Source organism: Tiliqua scincoides, chromosome 1 (assembly GCF_035046505.1).
Source record: "Tiliqua scincoides isolate rTilSci1 chromosome 1, rTilSci1.hap2, whole genome shotgun sequence".
NCBI lineage: Eukaryota > Metazoa > Chordata > Lepidosauria > Squamata > Scincidae > Tiliqua > Tiliqua scincoides.
Genome location: NC_089821.1, coordinates 305,996,413 through 306,017,420, shown reverse-complemented (window position 1 = coordinate 306,017,420; position 21,008 = coordinate 305,996,413). Strand labels below are relative to the sequence as shown.

Genomic DNA, 21,008 nt, shown 5'->3' with positions numbered 1-21,008 from the left:
AATATTAACTTGCTCAGAGAGATTGGATGAATTTCTTAGATTCTTGGCTGATGCCTCTTTCAAGTTCGTTTTTTAAATATAAAATATTAGGTGCACCCTGAAACCCCCTCAATGGGAGAGGCCAGGACCTGAACATCAGATTTTAGGTGTACAGAATAGCTGATATCTACTCAATTCTATCATTCAAATGGTATAGCTCTTGATGATATCTTGTACATTGTTTCCTTCAGAGTTTGTCCCTTAAAGGGTTTCCTTTTTGCTCTTCTTGTACTTAGATCTAGCACACAATCCAAAAAGTTATTCCAGAAACCATGGTATTGTGGTCTACCTGTTATAACTCACTCAGTGATGCTTTTTTCCAGTATTTGTTATTTCTGCACAACCTTAGTTTCTCTTTCTTCCCCCTCCCCACCCCTTCCCTATAGTTAAACAGATTGCCTAGGTTTGATTTTTAAGGAACTGCACTAGCTGTTAGTTTCTGAACTATGTTTTGAGTTCTGCACCAGAAAGAATGTTCATTTTTCATCCCCCCTCCTCTCCTTGTGCCCCTTCCACAGGCACTAGAAAATCAGCTTGCCATTAAATCTGCAGATGTGGATCAGCTGAAACAGAATTACACCGCTTCCCTTGACTGCGCTGGGGCTTCTGAGGAGATGGCATCAAGAATCAAAGAACTGGATGAAATGAGGACCAGAGTAGGCAATCAGGTGGACAATTTGACTTTTGGCTAGGCATAGGCTAAGCCTAAGAGAGTCCTCTGTGAAAGGCCTAGTTGACTTCCCTGCTAAATTAGGATTTGAAACTAGAGCTTTGCATAAGCAATCATTTCTATGATACTTAGAAGCCGAATGATAAAGCTATGATTGCCTGCAGGTTGTGTTAGCTAGAGTCAACAGATAACTCTGGTGTATTGCCTGCAGTGGCTAAAAGTTGCTTCTGGGCTCAATTCAAAGTCTTGGCACTGATCTTTAAAACCCTGTAAGCTACCAGAGCTGGATATTTTTGGATTTCGTACAATGTATTTCCTGCCTCAAGTATAATCTTATGAAAATGTAGGATAGAAATTTGTTACTTCTGTCTCATGATGGTCTCTGAACAAACAGGGTAGGTAGATATTAGAAGCATGACCTCCCCCCCCCCCCAAAAAAAAAACCCACTTCTGTTCAAATCTGTTTGACCAGAAACCATTGCAGGATTTAGAGAGTGGGTACTCTAGTGATGGCCCTATCTTTGTTTCTGAAATATTATACCCTTTACACAGTCCATCTCTCAGGTCTTCCTGCTCAGGTCTTCCTGCCCAGTTCAGGCATCTGGTAAAGTAGGCTAAGAACATAAGAACAGCCCTGCTGGATCAGGCCATAGGCCCATCTAGTCCAGCTTCCTGTATCTCACAGCGGCCCACCAAATGCCCCAGGGAGCACACAAGACAATAACCTGAATCCTGGTGCCCTCCCTTGCATCTGACATAGCCCATTTCTAAAATCAGGAGGTTGCGCAAACACATCATGGCTTGTACCCCGTAATGGATTTTTCCTCCAGAAACTTGTCCAATCCCCTTTTAAAGGCGTCCAGGCCAGACGCCATCACCACATCCTGTGGCAAGGAGTTCCACAGACCAACCACAAGCTGAGTAAAGAAATATTTTCTTTTGTCTGTCCTAACTCTCCCAACACTCAATTTTAGTGGATGTCCCCTGGTTCTGGTGTTATGTGAGAGTGTAAAGAGCATCTCCCTATCCACTCTGTCCATCCCCTGCATAATTTTGTATGTCTCAATCATGTCCCCCCTCAGGCGCCTCTTTTCTAGGCTGAAGAGGCCCAAACGCCGTAGCCTTTCCTCTTGCTTTGATAGTTAATGTCACAATAATGCAGGATCTAAAGTCGACCTAGAAGTTCTCTGGTGAAAATTTGCAGCTCAAAATGTTGGGGTGGGCACTAAAATTAATATTTTCACAACAGCAACCAGGGCTTGAGGGGGCGGCGGGGCAAAAGCCCCAGGCACCACACCCAGGGGCCTTATGGGAGCAGCACCAACGTGTCCGCTGCTGCCTTTGCCTGCTGTGCCACCTCCACCTGCCCTCCAGAACCATTCCAGGGGCAGGCGAAGCACCGTGCCGGCATTCAGGACTGTTCAGAAAGCCTTCTGAGGCTTCCAACGCAGTCTTAAGCAGTACTTCCAGAAAACCAGAAGTACTGCTTAAGACTGCGTCAGAAGCCTCAGGCTTTCCAGGCAGTCCTGAAAGCCTTGCAAGGCTGTGGGCAGCTAGGTAAGGGGTGTGATGCGGGGGGGGGGGGGTGCATTCTAGTAGCACTGGAGTCAGACTTAACGGATGCTGCTCTGTAGATGGGTATGAGAGGTCAAAGATGGCCCATTGTTCCAAGGTTGTTTCACAGCAGAGGATGAGACTTAATCCCAATTCAGCCAGTTTTGCAATGAATTGCCCTACCTCCTGGATGTGGTGATGGCACCTGGCCTGGACGCCTTTAAAAGGGGATTGGACAAGTTTCTGGAGGAAAAATCCATTATGGGTTACAAGCCATGATGCATATGTGCGACCTCCTGATTTTAGAAATGGGCTATGTCAGAATGCCAAATGCAAGGGAGGGCACCAGGATGAGGTCTCTTGTTATCTGGTGTGCTCCCTGGGGCATTTGGTGGGCCGCTGTGAGATACAGGAAGCTGGACTAGATGGGCCTATGGCCTGATCCAGTGGGGCTGTTCTTATTTCCTTATGAAATCTACTTGGTTCTAACTAAGCTACAGAGAATGTTGGAAGCTTCATTTATAAAACTATTTATAGGGATTTTAAGCTTTCATGGAACAACAGACAACTGAACTGTCTGTTCTTTTTGCAATTTAAAGCCCTTCAGGGGTGGCTGTATCTGTAAGTTGCCTGCTGAGAAAGGCAGCAGAGATCAAACCAATGCATTTATTCCTGTAAATCTTCCTCTAACCAAGTGTTCCAGAACGAGCTACAGCAACAGCCTCAGATTAAGGTGGTAATGAAGCTAATTCCAATACTTTACTCTTATACACATTTTTTTAAACGTTTGCTGTGAAGCACATACTGTTACCTCTGAAATTGGTTACATATTAATTTGTTAAATTCCTACAGACTTTTAGAAAAGACAGTACTAAAATAAATTTTTGACAACAGGCTGCCTCTAGTTCCAGAATGTCCTGCTATGTGATCACATGAATGTACTTTCCTAAGCAGAAATGGCTTGCTTGAGAAATTCTAAGTGTAGGCCTGTGATACATGTTTGCAGGTGTCACAACTGAAGACCTCAACACTGTCTGCTTTGGAGAAGTGGAGGATTTATGACGAGGCCTGGGAAGAAGTCAGACTGATGCTTGCGAGAGCTTTATATTGCATGGAGCATACCAAGCCCCTTGTGGTCACGGTAGAGACTCTGAGAAGCCAGGTGGAGAATCTCCAGGTATGTTTCACAAAGGCATACATAATACATTCTAGGCTGCTTACATTTTCTTTCACAAAATGAGTGACAAAAGGCTAGTTCAGACATAACATCAACCCATTTTTTGGCACTAAGGAGTTTTAAGTTCACACACTGACCTCCTCCTTGTATGCTGCAATTCCCTGTCTCTTTGCCATTTGTTGTAACCAAGTGGTTCCCAAACTTTTTCAACTGGCAGCTTCCTTGACCTACTGGGCCACAGGCTGTGGCTCTCCATTAGGGCTACAATCCTATACGTCAGCGGTTCTCAAACTCTGATGAGAGGGTTTGAGAACCAAGGCAAATCTCAAGTTTGAAAGGGGGTTTGATAACTGAGTTAAGTCTTTGCGGGGGAGAGTGGGAAAGGCAACAATGCAATCCCCAGGACCGTGCTGCTGCCAGGGATAAGGAAGGGGTTCCTGCACTTACCTGCAACCAGCTCCAGCATCCTGGGGAGTCCGGGGAACCTGTGGACACCTCCACAGGGCTCCCCAAGCCTCCAAACTTCTGAAAAACTTTTTTTTTAAAGCACACTTCCTGTTTTCATCGCCAGACCGAAAGTGGGTGTTTTTTAAAGCTTTTCTAAGTCCCCAGGTCCTCAGACCTCCCAGGAGGCTGGAGCTGGCTGCAGGTAAATGCAGAAACCCCTACCTTGTCCCTGGCAGCAGCGCAATCCTGGGAATCTTGTTGCTGCCTTATGGGGCCAGAGTCAGGGCTTCCCAGGCTGTTAGGTTGCAACCCACCATAGAACCCCTTTGAGAACCCCTGCATTATATAGGGTGGTGGGTTTTTCTTCAGGATTCCATGGCTTCCCTGGCTGGTTTCTGCAGCTCCCTGGGGAGCCACTTCTCACAGCTTGGGAATCATGGGTTCCCAAAGGCTGCCGTTTCATCCGATTTGGCAAACTACGGATTGCACTTGCCCTACAAACCAGGATCAAACTTTGGTCTGCAATCTTGATGGGCAGGGCAAGAGGAAGACGTAGTTTGCCAGCTCGGATGAAATAGCAAGCCATGACTTCAACCACGAAGGGACTGAGGGAGCGAATCGCACTATATGATGGGAGAATGAATTGGAAGGACAGATGCAATTTAGGATGTCAATAACCAGCTCCTCAGACTTTTTCGCATTCATTATTATTGCATATGTGGTGTTTCGTTTCACAGTCTCTCCAAGACAAAGCTGAGAGTAGTGAAGAAAGCTGGGCTGGACTTCAAGCCACTGCTGCTGACCTGAAAAAGTTGTGTGATCCCTCTTGCTCGGAGATTATTGACCAGAAATACAAAGAAGCACACAGAAGGTACAGTGCATTTTTTTTACCGTTCACGTATCTATCCTAAGCAAGTAATTGCTTGTGTATGAGAATTGTTACATAGGTCAGACAATGGCAGAAGCATGGCTGGCCCATCCATGACGCCAGCTGAAGCAGTTGCCTCTGTAGCAGATTGGTGGGTTTGGTCGCTCAGCCAGCGGAGAGCAGGAAGACAAGAGACTGGCACATCGTTGGGTAATGGGGGACAACCTTTGGCATGCTGGCTCAGTCATCAGCAGGTCTGGGATAAGTCTCAGGAGGCCTTGGCCTCTGTGTGGAAACATAATCATCTCGTTTCGTTTAGACACGTAACCTTCGAAAAGTGTGTTCGTGTGTTCGCTGAGCCTCGGATGGCTTAGCACGTGCTTCCTGTTTTGTTTGCAAATTTGGTGCTGCCATCAGCAAGAAAACGAATGCCCGGAAGTCCTTATCAGATATGTACTGCAGTGGTACCAGCTGGTAGATGTTCAGGTTGGCTTTCTTGGAAGTCTTCCAAAAGGGCTGGCCCAGCTCCAGCCAGGCATGCCGTGTGCCTTGCAATCAAGTGTCTGATGAGATGGACTCATTTTAGGATGATGGTGTTGATGCATCTGAAACAAGTTCAGGAGAAATTCTCCTCACCCCTTAACGTTTTTGCAAATCGTGTGGCACTGCAAGATATCCTTTTTTTTTTTTTTTAATAGGTGGACGCAGATGATTGAAGAAATGGGAGACCAGTTTAAGAAAGCGCAGACTTCCTTAAACCTTTTGGAATCATATGTTGGTTTGAATGCTGAGATGACAGCAGAGCTAGATAAATATGAAGAACAGTGCAAGTCCCTTTTGGTGGCTAATATCCCTGCAAGCCACACCATGGACTTCCTTAAGCAGAAGTTGCAGGATGTGCAAGTAGGTTGACAATATTCCGTCTTGTGCTTTCTAGAACAAGAAATGGGGAATGGGAAAGTTTGGATCCCACTTGCTCTTTTATTGATTTTTTTTTTTTGACGCATGTTTCGATCCCATCACTCTAAGCTCAAGACGATTCCAGCTGCATTTCTGTGTGCACTTACCTGGGAGTAAATGCCGTTAAACTCAATGGGGCTTACTTCTGAGTAGACATGTGTAGGCTTCCACTGTTAGAACTTCTTAAAACAGCATCTAAAAATGCACAACTACAGGGGGCGACATGCTAAATACTGCAGGTACCACAATGAGGTGTGTAAGCGTCCCCTCCCACTTGCCTTTGAAGCCATTCCAGGCAGCTATGACAACATTGCCCAGAATGGCTCCGATGGTGAGTGGGAGAGGCCAGCTGCAGTACTTATTGTGCTGCCACCCCCATAACTATGCTACTGAGAATACCGCTTAAATTCTTTAAACTACTCTAATAACGTAGTGGTGTGTACAATATGCAGGTGTGCACCACTTAACAACGGGGATACGTTCTCTTATCCCCGTTGTTATGTGATTAGTTCATTAAGTGAACATTCAGTCCAATCTATTGCCTTTGTTGTGTAAACAGCCACTCCCTGCCAGACAGTAGCTGGTTGCACAGGCTATTGGAGATAGATTGCCTGTTCTTTGCATTAAGAGCCTCTCTGAAGTGTGAACAGACACTCTGCTACAGGCTGTGGGAGACGTGATTGCCTCATTAAGAGCATCTTTATTGTGCTTTGACCACCCTCATATATGCAGTCCGTCGTTAAATGAACCCGTTGTTAAGCAGCGCACACCTGTAGTGACTTGTATCGTTACCTCTTGCCATGGTTGAAAGCTAACTTCTTTTCTAACCAGGATTGGGTCCATGGTGGATGTCAAAGGCAAAGCCCCCATTATTCCTCCGATGCGGTTTTGTGCCCTGTTGTGCTCTATTTCAGGCAGCTCCCCAGCGCTTAAAAGAAAAAAACAAATAGGCCAAACTAATCCATTCTTTGTAATATGTAGTTTGACCCCTAGGCTCTTGACAAATCCACATCCTCTTTATCAGAGATCCAGGGTTTTGCAGTGGCACTCTTGCCCCAAAACTAGTTTCAGCCCCTAGCTGTATCAAAAAGATAGCCATTGTGCCATTAGTGAATTGATACCACAGGGAAAGTATTTCAGACTCTTTTCCAGTGCCTTAAATAAAAGGACTGCAGCAGAGTTCCCTGGCAGCTCAGGATGGAAAATCTACCAAGGCTTTGCACGATGCAATTCTACATCTCTTGCCAACAAAGAAAAAAGCAGAATAATTTTGTCCTCAAGAAGCAGCTATTAAATCTGTCTGGTGCAAATAGACCCTTCCCAATATCTGTTGAGGAGAACCAAACAATTCTTTCTTTCTCTGTGAAGAATAATACCAAAAGGAGGCTAATGGGTGGGGGAGGTATTTGACACCTTTCCCAGTTGCGGATGACTGTCAGGAATCCTTTGGGGAACTAGGCTGGATGTGCTATTAAGCCTTTATCACCCTTTTCTATGCTAATAATTTAGGCAAGATTGACAGCTTGAGGCAAAGTTTTCTGCACCTGGGAGCCAGTCGAAATGTGTTTATGGCCTTAATAAATTGCCTGCAAAGTCTAATGGGAAGAAATTAAAATAGATCACTTTAAAGTAGCAGACTCATTTGGCCTTAAGAGCGCAGTTGCAAAAAAGGGGTTAGGAAGCCAGATCTACATTAGTCAGACTGTTGAAAATTTGTCCTTAATGGTAGCAAATTAGCATGTTATTCTTCCTTTATGCCCATTAAGAACACAGCCGTGATTCTTTTTCAAAAAGCACGATTTTTTTGGTCATTGGTATTAAGTGAAAATTATATTAAATTATACATTTCGGAAGAGATTCTCCTCCGTTTTTATAAAGAACTACTAAGATTCAAGTGTTCAAGTTTTCGATTCTCTCTCTGTATTGATAGCACACAGGAAGTAAATATCCTGTGTGTAGGACTGCAGCGCTTGTTGCCATATGGACACAAGCCAGCTGTGGCTTCCTGGAGGCATGTGTTGGCCACTGTGGGAAACAGGAAGCTGGACAGAGAGCTGTGGTCTGACCCAACAGGCTATTCTAATGTCTGTATTCTCTGCTTGCGTGTCTGCTGTTCGTGCTAGTGAGATAATTAAGAGCCTGCAGTAGGGTTTTTTAAGTGATGGCTCTTGCTCTCTGTTATTGCCTGCTGACAGCACTCAGAAAGTGTTCCTCTTTCTATGGCTCCTACATTCCACCACCACCCCCAGTTTGTGCTTTTAATTATTAAATCCACTACTCATAAACTTTCATTCAACATAGCCAACTAGACTGATCAACTCCTATTATGGTCCTTCAGGCATTAACAACAAGAACACAGGAAGCTGCCTTTCTGACAGCCAGGATGTGACCTGGAAGAAATGGGTGCTGCTTGAGTGCCCCATGTAGGTTACACAAGCCGCATGGTTGTGGGCTTGAGATGACTGTGGGCAGAAAAATGGGCAGCAAGAGGCAGGTGTGCAGCTGATTCTGGCCATTCCTAGTTTAACAACTGGAGCCCATCACCCTGTCCAGGGCGTCATCCTTTCTTTGTCTTTCTTTCTAGAAACTGCAACTTGGTCTTCGAAACATTGAGAGAAGGTTTCCCAAGATTTCTGAGCTGGCAGATAAAATAGCTGAGCTGACCGAGCCTGCAGCACAGTCGCTTCTTCTGGAGAAGCTGCAGCCACTTCAAAGGATCTCTAGTTTGAAAAAGATGCTTCAGATGAAAGCAGATGAATTTCAGGTATTTCTTAGAGTTTTGCTGTTAACCCACTGATAGCTATAAGCTTTTTCAGGGGAAGGAGGACAAAGACATTTATATGTCCATCCACCCCCCAAATGGAGCAGTTGGAAAACTCCCCTTAGTGTACATAAAAAGCTACTTCATATTGAATCTGATAATTGGTCTGTTTAGATGAGTATTGTTTCCACTGAATAGCAGCGACTGATGGGGACATGTGTCTTTCCTAGCCTTGCTACCTGAGTTCCCTTTAACTGGAAATGCTGGGGATTGAGACTATTTTTGTGCATGCAAGGTATATGCTCTAACTCTGCTGTAGTACGCAGTTGCACCAAAACACTCTGTACTGCATGATGGTGGTAGTGGGGGGGGGGGAACTAGGAGACTTGAGAGGGGAGAGGAAAATCGTTTGCCCTTTCCCCTCCATAAGCCCCTCAACTGCCCATGGGTCTCCTTGACTTGCACCAGCTGTTTAGCTGGCACAATTCCAAGTAGTCAAAGGGGGTATGCTGGTTGACTCTGGAGAGAATAGCATCTAGTGCAAGTCACCCATGCCAAATGCCACTCTCTCCCGCAACCAACATGCTCCTGGCTCTCATAAGAACATAAGAAGAGCCCTGCTGGATTAGGCCAAAGGCCCATCTAGTCCAGCTTTAGTCCTCCCCCCTTTCCACTCTGAACTGCCCCCCTACTCCTTTCCACCTACCCCACCAAAGTCAACAGGCCCTCTCATCGCCGCTACTACATGTAGGGTCCTCCACCATCTGCAGCTTTGCTCACTTCCAGTTAACCACTTGTGACAGCTGTAAAGTGTCAAATGCAGCCAGAACACTACTTCCAGTGGTGGCAGGTTCCTATAGGATTGAGCCATTAGAAATCTTAGAACAGAGCTTACCTTTGGCCTTGTGGCTGAAGTCATGCTCTAGACCAGAGGTGCCCAAACCCCAGCCCTGGGGCCACTTGCAGCCCTTGAGGACGCCCAGTCCATCCCACTGCGAGCCCCCAGTCTCCAATGAACTCTGGCCCTCTGGAGACTTGCTGGAGCCTGCACTGGCCTGGTTGGCAGTGTGACAGCCAATTGTTCGACCTCTCATTTGAGCTGTGGGACAAGGTCTCCCTCCACTGCTTGCTGTTTCACATCTGTGATGCAGCAGTGGCAGCAAAGGAAAGGCTGGGCTTGCTTTGTGTAGGGCCTTTTATAGGCCTTGAGCTATTGCAAGACCTTCATTCATTCATATAAGTTCCATCTCTAATGTATTCATTTATGTAAATTTATCAAATTTGAAATGTAAATTAACTCTTTCCCTGGCCCCTGACACAGTGTCAGAGAGATGATGTGGCCCTCCTGCCAAAAAGTTTGGACACCCCTGCTCTAGACTAAAAACATATTCATATATTTACATTGGGGTTCTCAGGAGTCTTACAACATGTGCATCTGATTAATAGAGCATATACTGAACGCTCATTGCTTATTGAGCTATACTTCTGTTTTGGATATGTACACACTAGATCAGTGAAAACCATCTCCATGTTAATTGCTTCCCTCAGTCTGAGCTTCTACAGCTGGAAGATTTCGAGAGTTGCTTGGATAAACTGGAAAAGTGTGTTAAGGAATCCACAGAAGTTTTGGACAGTCTCAGTCAAAGAGATGAAGATTCAGATCAACTCTTGGTAAACTCATATCCATATTAGGTCAACTAGGTTGTGAATCACTTGTACTGATAGAATACCAGAGGGGACCAAATGAACCCTCAGTCTTTGAGTCATCTTATATATTTTGTTAATCCTTTCCCCCATAATATTTTCCTGATGAAAATCTCCCCCTCACACCCCTGCTGCTCTTTGTCTGGGAAGGGAAGTTGCTTTCAAAGCTGGTAGCAAATTCTTTCCTGGAACTTGTTTGATCTCGACAGACCAGTCTCAGTTCCTCTGAACTTTTCCTTTAAAAGTTCATCCTTTCATGAAAATTTTGCTTACTGAGATCTGCACACTTGCAAAATTTTGAGGCTTCCTCTGAGACCCTACTTGTGGCTTTCCTATCTTAAAGCAGGAAGATGCTGGCTTAAATTAATATGCAAATAAACAGTTCTGTTTTGTCAGAAAGGTTTAACATTACTTACTTAATTGGGAACACAGTTTGATCCAGCTGAGTCACTGATGAAGGCAAAAGCTTTAAACCTTTTAGCTAAATAATGTTAAGCCTGTCTGACTCTGTTCTGGTACAGAAGAGTGACCAAAATGATTACTGGCCTGGGACACCACCCTTATGAGGAAAGGCTTCAGAGTTGGGGGCTCTTCAGTCTAGAAAAAAAGAGGAGGGACATGATTGAAATATACAAAATTATGCAGGAGATGGATAGAGTGGATCGAGGGATGTTCTTTTCCCTCTCACATAGCACCAGAACCAGGGAACTTCCGCTAGAAGTTTGGGAGAGTTAGAAAAGACAAAAGAAATTTTTCTTTACCCGGCTGTAATTAGTCCTTGGAACTCCTTGCCAAAGTATGTGGTGATGGCATCTGGCCTAGATGCCTTTAAATGGGGATTGGGCAGATTTGTGGAGGAAAAGTTCATCACAGGTTACAAACCATGCTGGGTATGTGCAGCCTCCTGGTTTTAGAAGTCAGCTACCTCAGAATGCCAGATGCAAGGGAGGGCTCCAGAGTAGTTCTCTTTTTGTCTTGCGTGCTCCCGGAGGCATCTGGTGGGCCACTGTGAGATATAGGAAGCTGGACTAGATGGGCCTTTGGCCTGATTCAGTGGGCCCATTTTATGTTCTCATGTTTTGTCAATCATCTATTTACTTATACTGTACACTACTATGATTGACTGTATCCTGCTTGGACCCAGAGCCTTCCTGCATAACTATTTAATTGTGTTCAGATTTTTTACTTACACACACCCAAATAAAACACACTGTTCTATCACTATTTCCATCAACTACTAACTTTTCCTTTGAGGTGCATCACTTTTCCCCATAAATAATAAATATTCATCAGCTATTAATAATAAAAGTATCCATAACTTGTCTTCGTTCTCTTCATCTTATGGAAATTATTGCCTTTGCCATAGTTTTCCAAGCCTTTGCTGTGTAGTCATAAAAGGAGTGGGCATCACAATGATTCCAACATCTTTTCAATGGTCTTGTTTGCAGAACCAGGCGTTGGGTCTCACAGCTTTGTCTCCTGAGATGGAGAGCCTGAATGAAGTCAGCTTTAAGCTGCCACTCAGTGACTTCACTGCAAAGAGGTTGCAGGATCTGAACTGGCAGTGGACTCAGAGGACAGCAATGTCTCTGGAGCGATGCAGGTAAAAAGGTTGCTGCATTCTTGAGAACAACTTCACAATACCAATTACTGTGACTGGAAAGAGTGCAGCAATCTAGCTGCTTCTGATACATTTGGTTTTTCTATAATTGTAGTGAACTGCAGGGCGTTCAGTCTGATGAAAAGAAGTTTCTTCAGAAGTGTCAGAACTGGGTGCAGTTCTTAGAGAAGGCAAAGGAAGACTTGAAAGAGGAGGTGCCAGGCACACTGCAAAAGCTCTGGGAACAGCAGAGGCAGTACGAGGTGATGTTTCCGAATGCTTTGATTCTGACCTAGAGAACTTTGAGCATGCTGTAGGTGTAGGCTATTTGTCATAGTTTACCTCCTAAAGATATGTTCACACCTCTAGTATTGAGCTACTCAGAAACCCAAAAGTGCAAAGCCCACATTAAGAAACACCTTCTTATTGTTTATCCGCCAGCAGAATAGATCCAAAAATTAAATTTATACTACAAACTCAAGTGACAAAATATTTTTACAAAATTATGCAGGGGATGGATAGAGTAGACAGAGGAATGTTCCGTTCTCTCTCTCATACAGCACCAGAACCAGGGAACATCCACTAAAATGGAGTGTCGGGAGAGTTAGGGCAGATAAAATATTTCTTTACCCAGCGTGTAATTAGTCTGTGGAACTCCTTGCCACAGGATGCGGTGATGGCTTCTGGCCGAGATGCCTTTAAAGGGGGATTGGACAGATTTCTAGATGAAAAGTTCATCACGGGTTACAAACCATGTTGGGGTATGTGCAACCTCTAGGTTTTAAAGTAGTCTACCTCAGAATGCCAGGTGCAGGGAGTGACACCAGGGTGCAGGTCTCTTATGTGCTTTCTGAGGCATCTGTTGGGCCACTGTGAGATACAGGAAGCTGGATAGGTAGGCCTTTGGCCTGATCCAGTGGGGCTCTTCTTATGTATGCAGCTATTTCTTCTAAGGCCTAAAACAAGAATGGATAAGGAAGGCTATAATAGACATAAAGAACACACAATAAATTGACTTGACATAAAGAAAATATCAATGCACTTTTTCAAGGAATGTAATCTTCATCACAGAAATGAGAACAAGGTGTAGAAGTCTCCACCTGTTCCCTGCCTGCCCCATTCTCTGCATTCTGTTTTCTCATGACCATGCAAAATAGCAAGATTCATCAACAACATATCCTTCCCTTTGATCTTCAAGATTCCAACAACAGATTCATGTTTAATACCTTTCAATTGCATACCTGAACTTGTTAATGTCAAACACCATATTTATTTCTGGAGGATTTCCACTAGCTCACTACCCATCTGACCTGCTTAATCCCAGCTGAGATATGGGGAACAAACAACCTGTTTTTCCAGACGTGAACATTGAACCTGCTTCTTCTAACAGAGAAGGAACCAGTTTTGGTAACTACAAAGGTGCAGCATTTAACAGCGCAAAAGGGAATAGGACAGAGTTGAATTAAAGCCAAATGAGCAAGAGTTGCATCGAATCCATTTCTTCTTGGATAGTCACAACATGTTGCCCCATCTCTGTAGCCCACCAACCAAATCTGACCACAGATCCTAATTATGAATAGCCTTCTATGAGAAACCCTAAACAGAGATGCTGTAACAGAATAGAGAACAGACTGAACTGTAAATGAGGACTGCCTCAGTGTGAATCTCTCCTCTGCCATGAACACAGCAAGTGGCCTTACGCCAATCACTCTTTTGTAGCCTTTGCCCCTTATCTGCAATACTGGAATAATATTCTGTACCTTACAGGTTACCTGTACACGTTGCTGTAAGGATTACAGCAAAAGAATACTTGTGACCTGCTTTGAACACTCACAAGTGCTGTACGAGTGCTAAATATTATTCATAACCCACATAGATTCCCTTCCATGTTTTCCTGCAGTCCCTTAATACACTGACTGCAACCTATACATGACAGGGGCAGCCTCATTTTTTTAATCCTATATCTGCCCTATTCCCATTTAAAGTGGTTGATGGAGGTTCACATTCAGGTGAAGCTTTTTGCCTTCTCTGCCATCACTCAGTCTAGGTTGTATGTAGAAGGTCCCCAGTTCAATCCTGCACATCTCCACTTAAAATCTCAGCTCACAGGGCTGTCAGGGCTTTCTTACGTGGTGATGTGGGGTTGCAGCTATGAATGCTGGCTGACCAGCTGCTGTTTCGTGCAGATTACGGACAGCTCAGAGAGACCATTGATCCCCCCTACAGTTGCTAAGGATCCCTGCTGGGTACCAAGGGGTCAGGGCTTTTGTGGCTGATTGTCCAGGAAGCTCTAGGATGCCCCTTTGAATAAGAGCCTTCATTCTTACTTGCAAGATTGTCAAGATAGTGGAGAGGGGAGACTGAGGTGAGAGTAGCCCATCCTCCCATCTTACCACTCAGATACTTAGTGGAAGAACGAAGTCAGTTTCTGCTGGAAGTTTCAGGAAGAATCAAACAGTTTGGGAGCTAAGAGTGAACTGACAGCTAGCGGTGTCTAACACCTAGAAAAGATACCGCACATCCATTTGAGAGCCAGGATGGTGTAGTGGTGAGTTGAACTTAGATCTGGAAGATCCAGGTTTAAAACCCCACTTGTCCATTAAGCTTCCTGGGTGATCTTGAGTCCCCAGCCCTGCTGTCTCTCTCTGTACTGGAGCCTGGCTGGGAGAAAAGTGCTCAGAGTGGTGAAAGTTGAGAAAGTGCACCTCCTTTGACCCATGTGCACCTTCAGATTTAAAAACAGACACCACAACACCCCCCCTCCCATTACATCAATGAAACAGATACAGGAATAAACTAACATGACTTCCAAGGGCTCCCTTTTGAGGGTGTGAATATACCACACTGTTTGCACAAGGAGGAAGAAGAGAAAGTGCTTCCACAGTGTTCAGCTACTGAACTTGGTGGGCATGTGAGTCACACCCCCAAAAGCAGAGAAAGAACACTCACCCCAGCTGGGGAGGGATCAGGATATCCCCAGTGGAAGCTTCATAGGGACTGTATTCCATGTTTGTACATTTAAAAGTGTCCTGTTAATGCTAAGCTTTAAATCCTTCCAAAGGCACAAAATATAATAATTATTTTCATTCAATGTTTACAGATATTGCAAGCAGAGATTTCCGTTAATCAGCAGATTTTTAATAATATTTTGTCAAAAGCTCTGCACTTGCTGGAATCTGGAGAAGCAGAAAACAGGTAAGTAACATATTTACCTTGGTTCTTTGTTCTCCAGGAGTGTGTGTGTGTGGCACTAACGCTAGAGCCAGACAATAGTTTTTAGGAGGGTTCAAAGTGGTATGATAAATAACTGTGTCTTAGAGCCATTAGTCTTGTCACCCAATAGAGCAGGGGTTAGCAACCTATGGCCCCTCCATCCAAAGTCATACAGCCCATGCGGCTTTAGAACAATGGCCTAGTGCAGCATTTCTCAACGTTTGTCCCCTGCATGGTCCACCTATTGGAAGTACCACTGGAAGTAACTGGCAGTGATGTCATTCCCAGTTACTTCTGGTTTAGGAGGCCAGATGCAACATGACCAACACCAGTAAGAGGCTCAGGGTGGACACAAGGGCTTTTTCAAGCACACGAAAAGCACACACTGGAGCTCTGCCTGCCGAGCTGAACCTCCTACTACTGCTTGTCATGTTGCATTACTGGTCTCACTGCCAGGCAGTGGGGATCTGGGAGTCCCATGTGTACCACCAGACACCACCTCAAGTACCACCAGTGGCACCACTGGTTGAGAAACACCGGCCTAGTGCTATTAAGTTCACTGATGTAAGTGGAAAGTTGCCTCAGAAAGTTCAACATGCTGGTTATACTTCATTTCAGAAGAGGAAACTTCTCAAAAATAAGATTACCTTTATGCTTCTAAAAAGGGAGGGTCAAATCTCCTACGACAATTGGTGGTTATATACAAACCACAGTTATTATGGAATTTACTGCCGCAGTATGTGCTGATGGTCACTGTCTTTGAAAGGGGATTAGACAGATTCATGGATAATTCTACCAATGGCTAATAGCCATGATGAAACTATCCAAATGCAACCCGGCCATTTGCCTCTGAATACTTGATGCTGGAATGGAAGGCCAACAACAAGAACAGGTTATTGTCTTTCGTGCCCCCCTATAGGCTTCCCAGAAGTACCCAAATGACCATTGTGGGAAAGAGGATGTTGGAACAGGTTGGACCCTTGATCTGATCCAGCCCATTATATATAGGTGGGATAGGTGGGATTATAGAAGCCCATTCACAGAAAAGTATGATAATCAGAAATTACCCCACCCCAAAGGCCTTGCACACTAAAGCTGAGCCATCAAATGGGAGGTTACAACAGTGGTAGAGAATATCAGGAAGTAGCTTGATCAGGAGTGCTAGAACACACATTCATTGAGCTAAACTGGCTAAAACCAACCAATTGGCTAAAACCAGTTCATTGAGTCCCTGTGTACATCAGTCAACTACATTTCCAAGGTGATGTTGGTGGCCTGTACCTACTGACTCATTTGTTTCCCACCACTTCAGAACTGAGTTCATCTCCAAACTCACTCTGCTGAAGGAACAATGGCAAAGTGTCATCCAGATGTCTCAGCAGAGGAAGGCTGAGATTGATGGCCTTGTAAAGCAATGGCAAAAGTTCAAGAGCTTGCTGCAGGACGTCACCAAATTCCTCATGGACACCGACAGCTTTGTAGCTGCTGTGAAGAGCCGGGAGAAGTATAGCTTGCACCAAGCCAGGAATCTGAGTCATGATCTCAAGGTTAGTCCTTCCATTTCCATTTAAAAGATGTACTGTACGTCCCTCCTTTCTCCTGTTCATTGGACTCAAGGTGACCCACAATCAAAGGCTGAAATTTATCACAAGATAAGATCAATAAGATCAAGATGATCACAAGAAATATATAAAACAAGACAAACAGCAGCAAAAACAATCACATTCAAACTGAGCAGCAAAAACAGATCAAAGTAAGGAAGACTTCAGCCTCCGCCAAAACATTTTTTGAGAGAGGGCAGGACCAACCCATCCATGAGGCCAACTGAAGCAGTCTTCTCCACACCTATTGAGTGGGAGGGGGTGCCCATCTCTAACCCACTTGCCTCCACTTCTCCTCTTTCTCCTTCCATTCCCTGGATTGAAAAAAGGAGGAGGAGGCAGAAGGGAAGAGGAAATGTGAAGGAGAGGACAGTACTGAGCTTAGATCATTGGGGAGTGGGAGGAGCAGGGGCAGGTACGTTACGGGGGGGGCAGCATTTTGCCTACCATCTCAGGCTTCAGGAAGTCTTGGGCTGACCTTGGACGGAAGCCAGGTGTACATCATGCATGAGAGAATTACAGAAGGAGGAGGCCACCCCTGAGAAGGCCCTGTTGCAGATTCGCACACGCTGTACCTCATAGGCAGTGAGACCCCCAAGACTACTTATTTTCACATTTATGGAATGTCTTAATGTCTCTTCCAGACTTGCTCTGGGTTTACCTGAGAGTTCACCTAGTGTAGCAATTAAAGATGCAAACATCTTAACTAAAAACCCACCTGTATCTTCAGATGTATGTATAATAATAATAATAATAATACAGGTATTTATATACCGCCTTGCATGGTCTTCAGATTTCTCCTCAGACTATATTTCAAGGCGGTTTACACAGGCAGGCTATACTAAATCCCTATAGGGATTTTTACAATTGACGAAGGTTCTGTCTTTCAAGAACTACAACTTTTCAGATGGATCCTTTTATGATCTGGTATCACATTCTGGCCTCCAGTTTCCTCCCACACAAGCTGACAATCCTTCATATCTCACTTGAAGGGTGGCCAAAGAGCAGATGGAAAAACTCGGCTCGGCTTGTCAGCTGCTTCAAGGTCTTGCCGTTCACGGTGCCTCGAACTGGTGACCTTCAGCTGTTATTATCAGGCAAATGGAGGCTCTACCCTCTAGACCAGACCTACTGCCCTATGCATGTCCCCAAATACATGTCATGTGTCTGGGAAAGTATTTGAAGGAGTTTTATGGGTGAGGGATGCCCCATCACTCCTTGACTTATCTTTCCTCAAACTGATTTCTCCCTCAGTCAAGGGCCAATATTGGACATGAGCCCAGCTGAGAGAAAAGGGTATGGAAGGGCTTGCAGGGAGGTCAGTGGCAAATGAGGGGAAGATTCAGCACCCCTTTTGTTCATGAAATTGGCCTCCTCTACCCAGTTCCTATCTTTGTACTCATGTTTAAAGAAAGAGGCCTTCCACTCTCGAGGATAGCTTGGGCCTCAGGCAAGCTACTCTGTTCTCAGTTTCAGTCTCCCACATGCAATGTGGGGGTCATAACCATGGATTACTGAGCTAATCTATGTGTGGTGGGTCAAGTACTGGATGGGCAGCCCAATCCTAACTAGCAGTGTAACGGGCAGGTTGAGTGGCCTGCACTGTATCCAGTTCAAGGTAGATGCTGGTTGGAGCACAACTCAGACTAAAGGGATATTTATCTCCTTACCCCGTGTCGGGTCCCAGCCACCTCAGTGGGGCTATTTGGATCTGCACCAGCAAAACTGCAGGCACAAATCCAAGCAGCCTGGTGTAACGCCGAGCTGACCGGGAGGGGAGTTAGGATACAGCCTGTGGTGCCACAACTGGTGCCATTCACCTCCATTCTGCCCTCCCCCTGCCCTCCCTGCCTCCTTTCCACTCTCCCACTACCTTCTCCCACTGTCTGCACTGGCCTGCCCAGACCAATGCACTGGCAGGCCAGCTCAAAAGTAGTCACAAACGTGCTTTATGGCACATTCACAACAATCTTGGGTCCACGCCAGGGACTTGCACCAACCAAAAACTGCTTCTGGATTGCACTCTTAGAGTGGGGAGGCCTGAGTTCTAATCCTGATTTAGTCATGAAACACACTAGATGACGTTGGGCCTGTCACACTCTCTCAGCCTGACGAACCTCATGGGGTTGTTGTGAAGATAAAAATTAGGAGGAGGAACTGCGCCCATTACCTTGAACCCTTGAAATAAGGGAAGGATAAAATTGTAAAATAAATACGTGAGCACTTTGTACATTTGAAGAATGCTCTATAAACGTTTGTTTTTTTTACGGTATGAAACCAGATAGAGCCAGAGTCTCAGAGACTGAGACAGAGTTTTAAAGGAATGTTTCCAGCAAAAGACATTTCAGGCATTTTTTTGTTTTTGTGTTTATGGATAAGATTTTGGTCATCTTTATCTGCTTTGTTTTCAGAACAAGGAAATCCTCCTTCAGAGGTGGCAAACCAGATACTCTTTAACCTTGGATATTGGAAAAACATTACTTGACCTTGCAGAGCCTGAGGCAAAAACTGTCATACAAGTGGAGATGACTCAATTGCAAGAGAAGTGGGACCACACTCAGCGTCAAGTGGAGAAGGTCACAAAGCAGCTTCAGAGCACCATCGAGGTATCCTAAGAACATAAGAACAGCCCCGCTGGATCAGACCATAGGCCCATCTAGTCCAGCTTCCTGTATCTCACAGTAGCCCACCAAATGCCCCAGGGAGCGCACCAGATCCTACATCACACCAGATCCTACATTTGTGTTAAGAGGAGACCCTGATGGGAGCCCCCTGTGCCCCATATCCCAAGAACAAAAATGTCTGGCCTGCTTTGCCAGGCCTCATTCCGAAAAACAGGGCAGTTGGATGTGCTCTGTGCTGTATGTTTATAGATAGGGCAGAACTTACAACTAGGTAACTCTAAGGGCAGTTCCTTGTAGCATGCAGAACTTTCCCATGTCTATAAAGTAAGTCTAACTGGGAGGCTTTTATAGGGGTCAGGAAGCACCATGTGACCGTCTCTGGCTAATGGGTATAAAGAGACTTCCTTGCAGGTGTTGCCGGTCTACTTGCAGTCACATCCGATGGCTAGAGCCGGGTGTCAGTACATAGCCTGAATCCCTTCCCAAGCATCCTCAGGATGCTATAGTAGTACCATATCTTCTGTGCGTTTGACACTGAGCAAGAAAGGGCACAATCCTAACCCCTTATTGTCAGTGCTTTCCAGCACTGGCATAGATTTGCCAATGGGACATGTGCTGCATCCTGCAGTTGGATGTCACTCACGGAGGCCGCCTCAGAGTAAGGGAATGTTTGTTCTCTTACCTCAGAGCTGCATTGCCCTTATGTCAGTGCTGGAAAGCACTGCCATAAGGGGTTAGGATTGCGCCCAAAGTCACTAGAACTGCAGACTGTGCTCACACTGACAGAATCCAATGCATGACAATGTGGAAAGTACCTAGGACACTTATAGCACAGAATCTATACAGTATTCATTTACTCAGAGGCAAGTCCCACTGTGTTCAGTGGTACTTACTTCCAGGTAAGCACCAGATAAGTAACAATAATTACAGGCTGCAACGGTAATATAATGAAAGCAGGTCCTAAATGTAGTGGAGGCAGCTACCAGATTAAGTTTTACTCCCTCATATGATTAAAAAAGCAGTCGTATGCTTTTGATATTTTTATTTATTTATTTTTCACATTTTCATACTGTCCTCCCTCCAAGAAGCTCAGAGTGGTATACATGGTTCCTTCCCTTCTTTTGTCCTCACAACAACCCTAAGAGACAGTGGCTAAGAGGCTAAGAGACAGTGACTGGGCCAAAGTCACCCAGGACGCTTTGTCACTGAGCAGGGATTTGAACATGAATCTCCCAGGTCTAAGACCAACTCCAGAACCAGTACACCTTCCTGGTTCTTCTTTTAGTTTCTTTGTTGTTTTTGTTGTAACTTCCTTGGATTCTTTTATTTTGATGCAGCTGTTGATTTTGATTCAGTGGTTGTAAGCTGCCTTGCCTGGGTTTCCATTTGGGACTGAAAAGGATGGTATAAAGATTTCAATAAATAAATGTTTTACTATGGATATCTATAGATTTCAGGTCACACATTCCCTGGGTGCCAGGACAGGGTTTGGGGGGGGGGGTATTAAAACAGTTAAAGCATCAGTTGCACCTGAAGCTAAAAAATTTAAAATTTGTACTGTTCTGCTCTTCTAAAAATCCACAGTGGGACATAGTTTTTGCATCAGCCCTGGCACAGGAACTCTGTTTGAGACAATGGGTTCATGTGGGTACCACTGTCTTACCTTGGGTTACCCAACACAGTGAAGAGGGTAACAACAAAACATAGCTGCTACCAGCCCTTTCCATCCCTTTAAGCAGGGCCAGCCCATCCATGAAGCCAACTGAAATGCCCACATGAAACAGCAAGTT

The 21,008-nt window shown here is 44.9% G+C and overlaps 1 protein-coding gene across 4 annotated transcripts in view; it reads left to right on the top strand.

Moving 5' to 3' along the window:
* Positions 1-21,008, top strand: part of SYNE2 (spectrin repeat containing nuclear envelope protein 2) — a 252,356-nt gene that overhangs the window by 187,270 nt on the left and 44,078 nt on the right. For all 4 annotated transcript variants that reach the window (XM_066629628.1, XM_066629621.1, XM_066629615.1 and 1 more), the window contains 11 exons: positions 558-707; positions 3,270-3,440; positions 4,625-4,758; positions 5,454-5,658; positions 8,300-8,479; positions 10,025-10,147; positions 11,629-11,783; positions 11,896-12,043; positions 14,881-14,975; positions 16,306-16,540; positions 19,006-19,200. In XM_066629628.1, the coding sequence (XP_066485725.1) occupies positions 558-707; positions 3,270-3,440; positions 4,625-4,758; positions 5,454-5,658; positions 8,300-8,479; positions 10,025-10,147; positions 11,629-11,783; positions 11,896-12,043; positions 14,881-14,975; positions 16,306-16,540; positions 19,006-19,200 (1,791 nt within the window). The remainder of the gene's footprint in view (positions 1-557; positions 708-3,269; positions 3,441-4,624; positions 4,759-5,453; positions 5,659-8,299; positions 8,480-10,024; positions 10,148-11,628; positions 11,784-11,895; positions 12,044-14,880; positions 14,976-16,305; positions 16,541-19,005; positions 19,201-21,008) is intronic.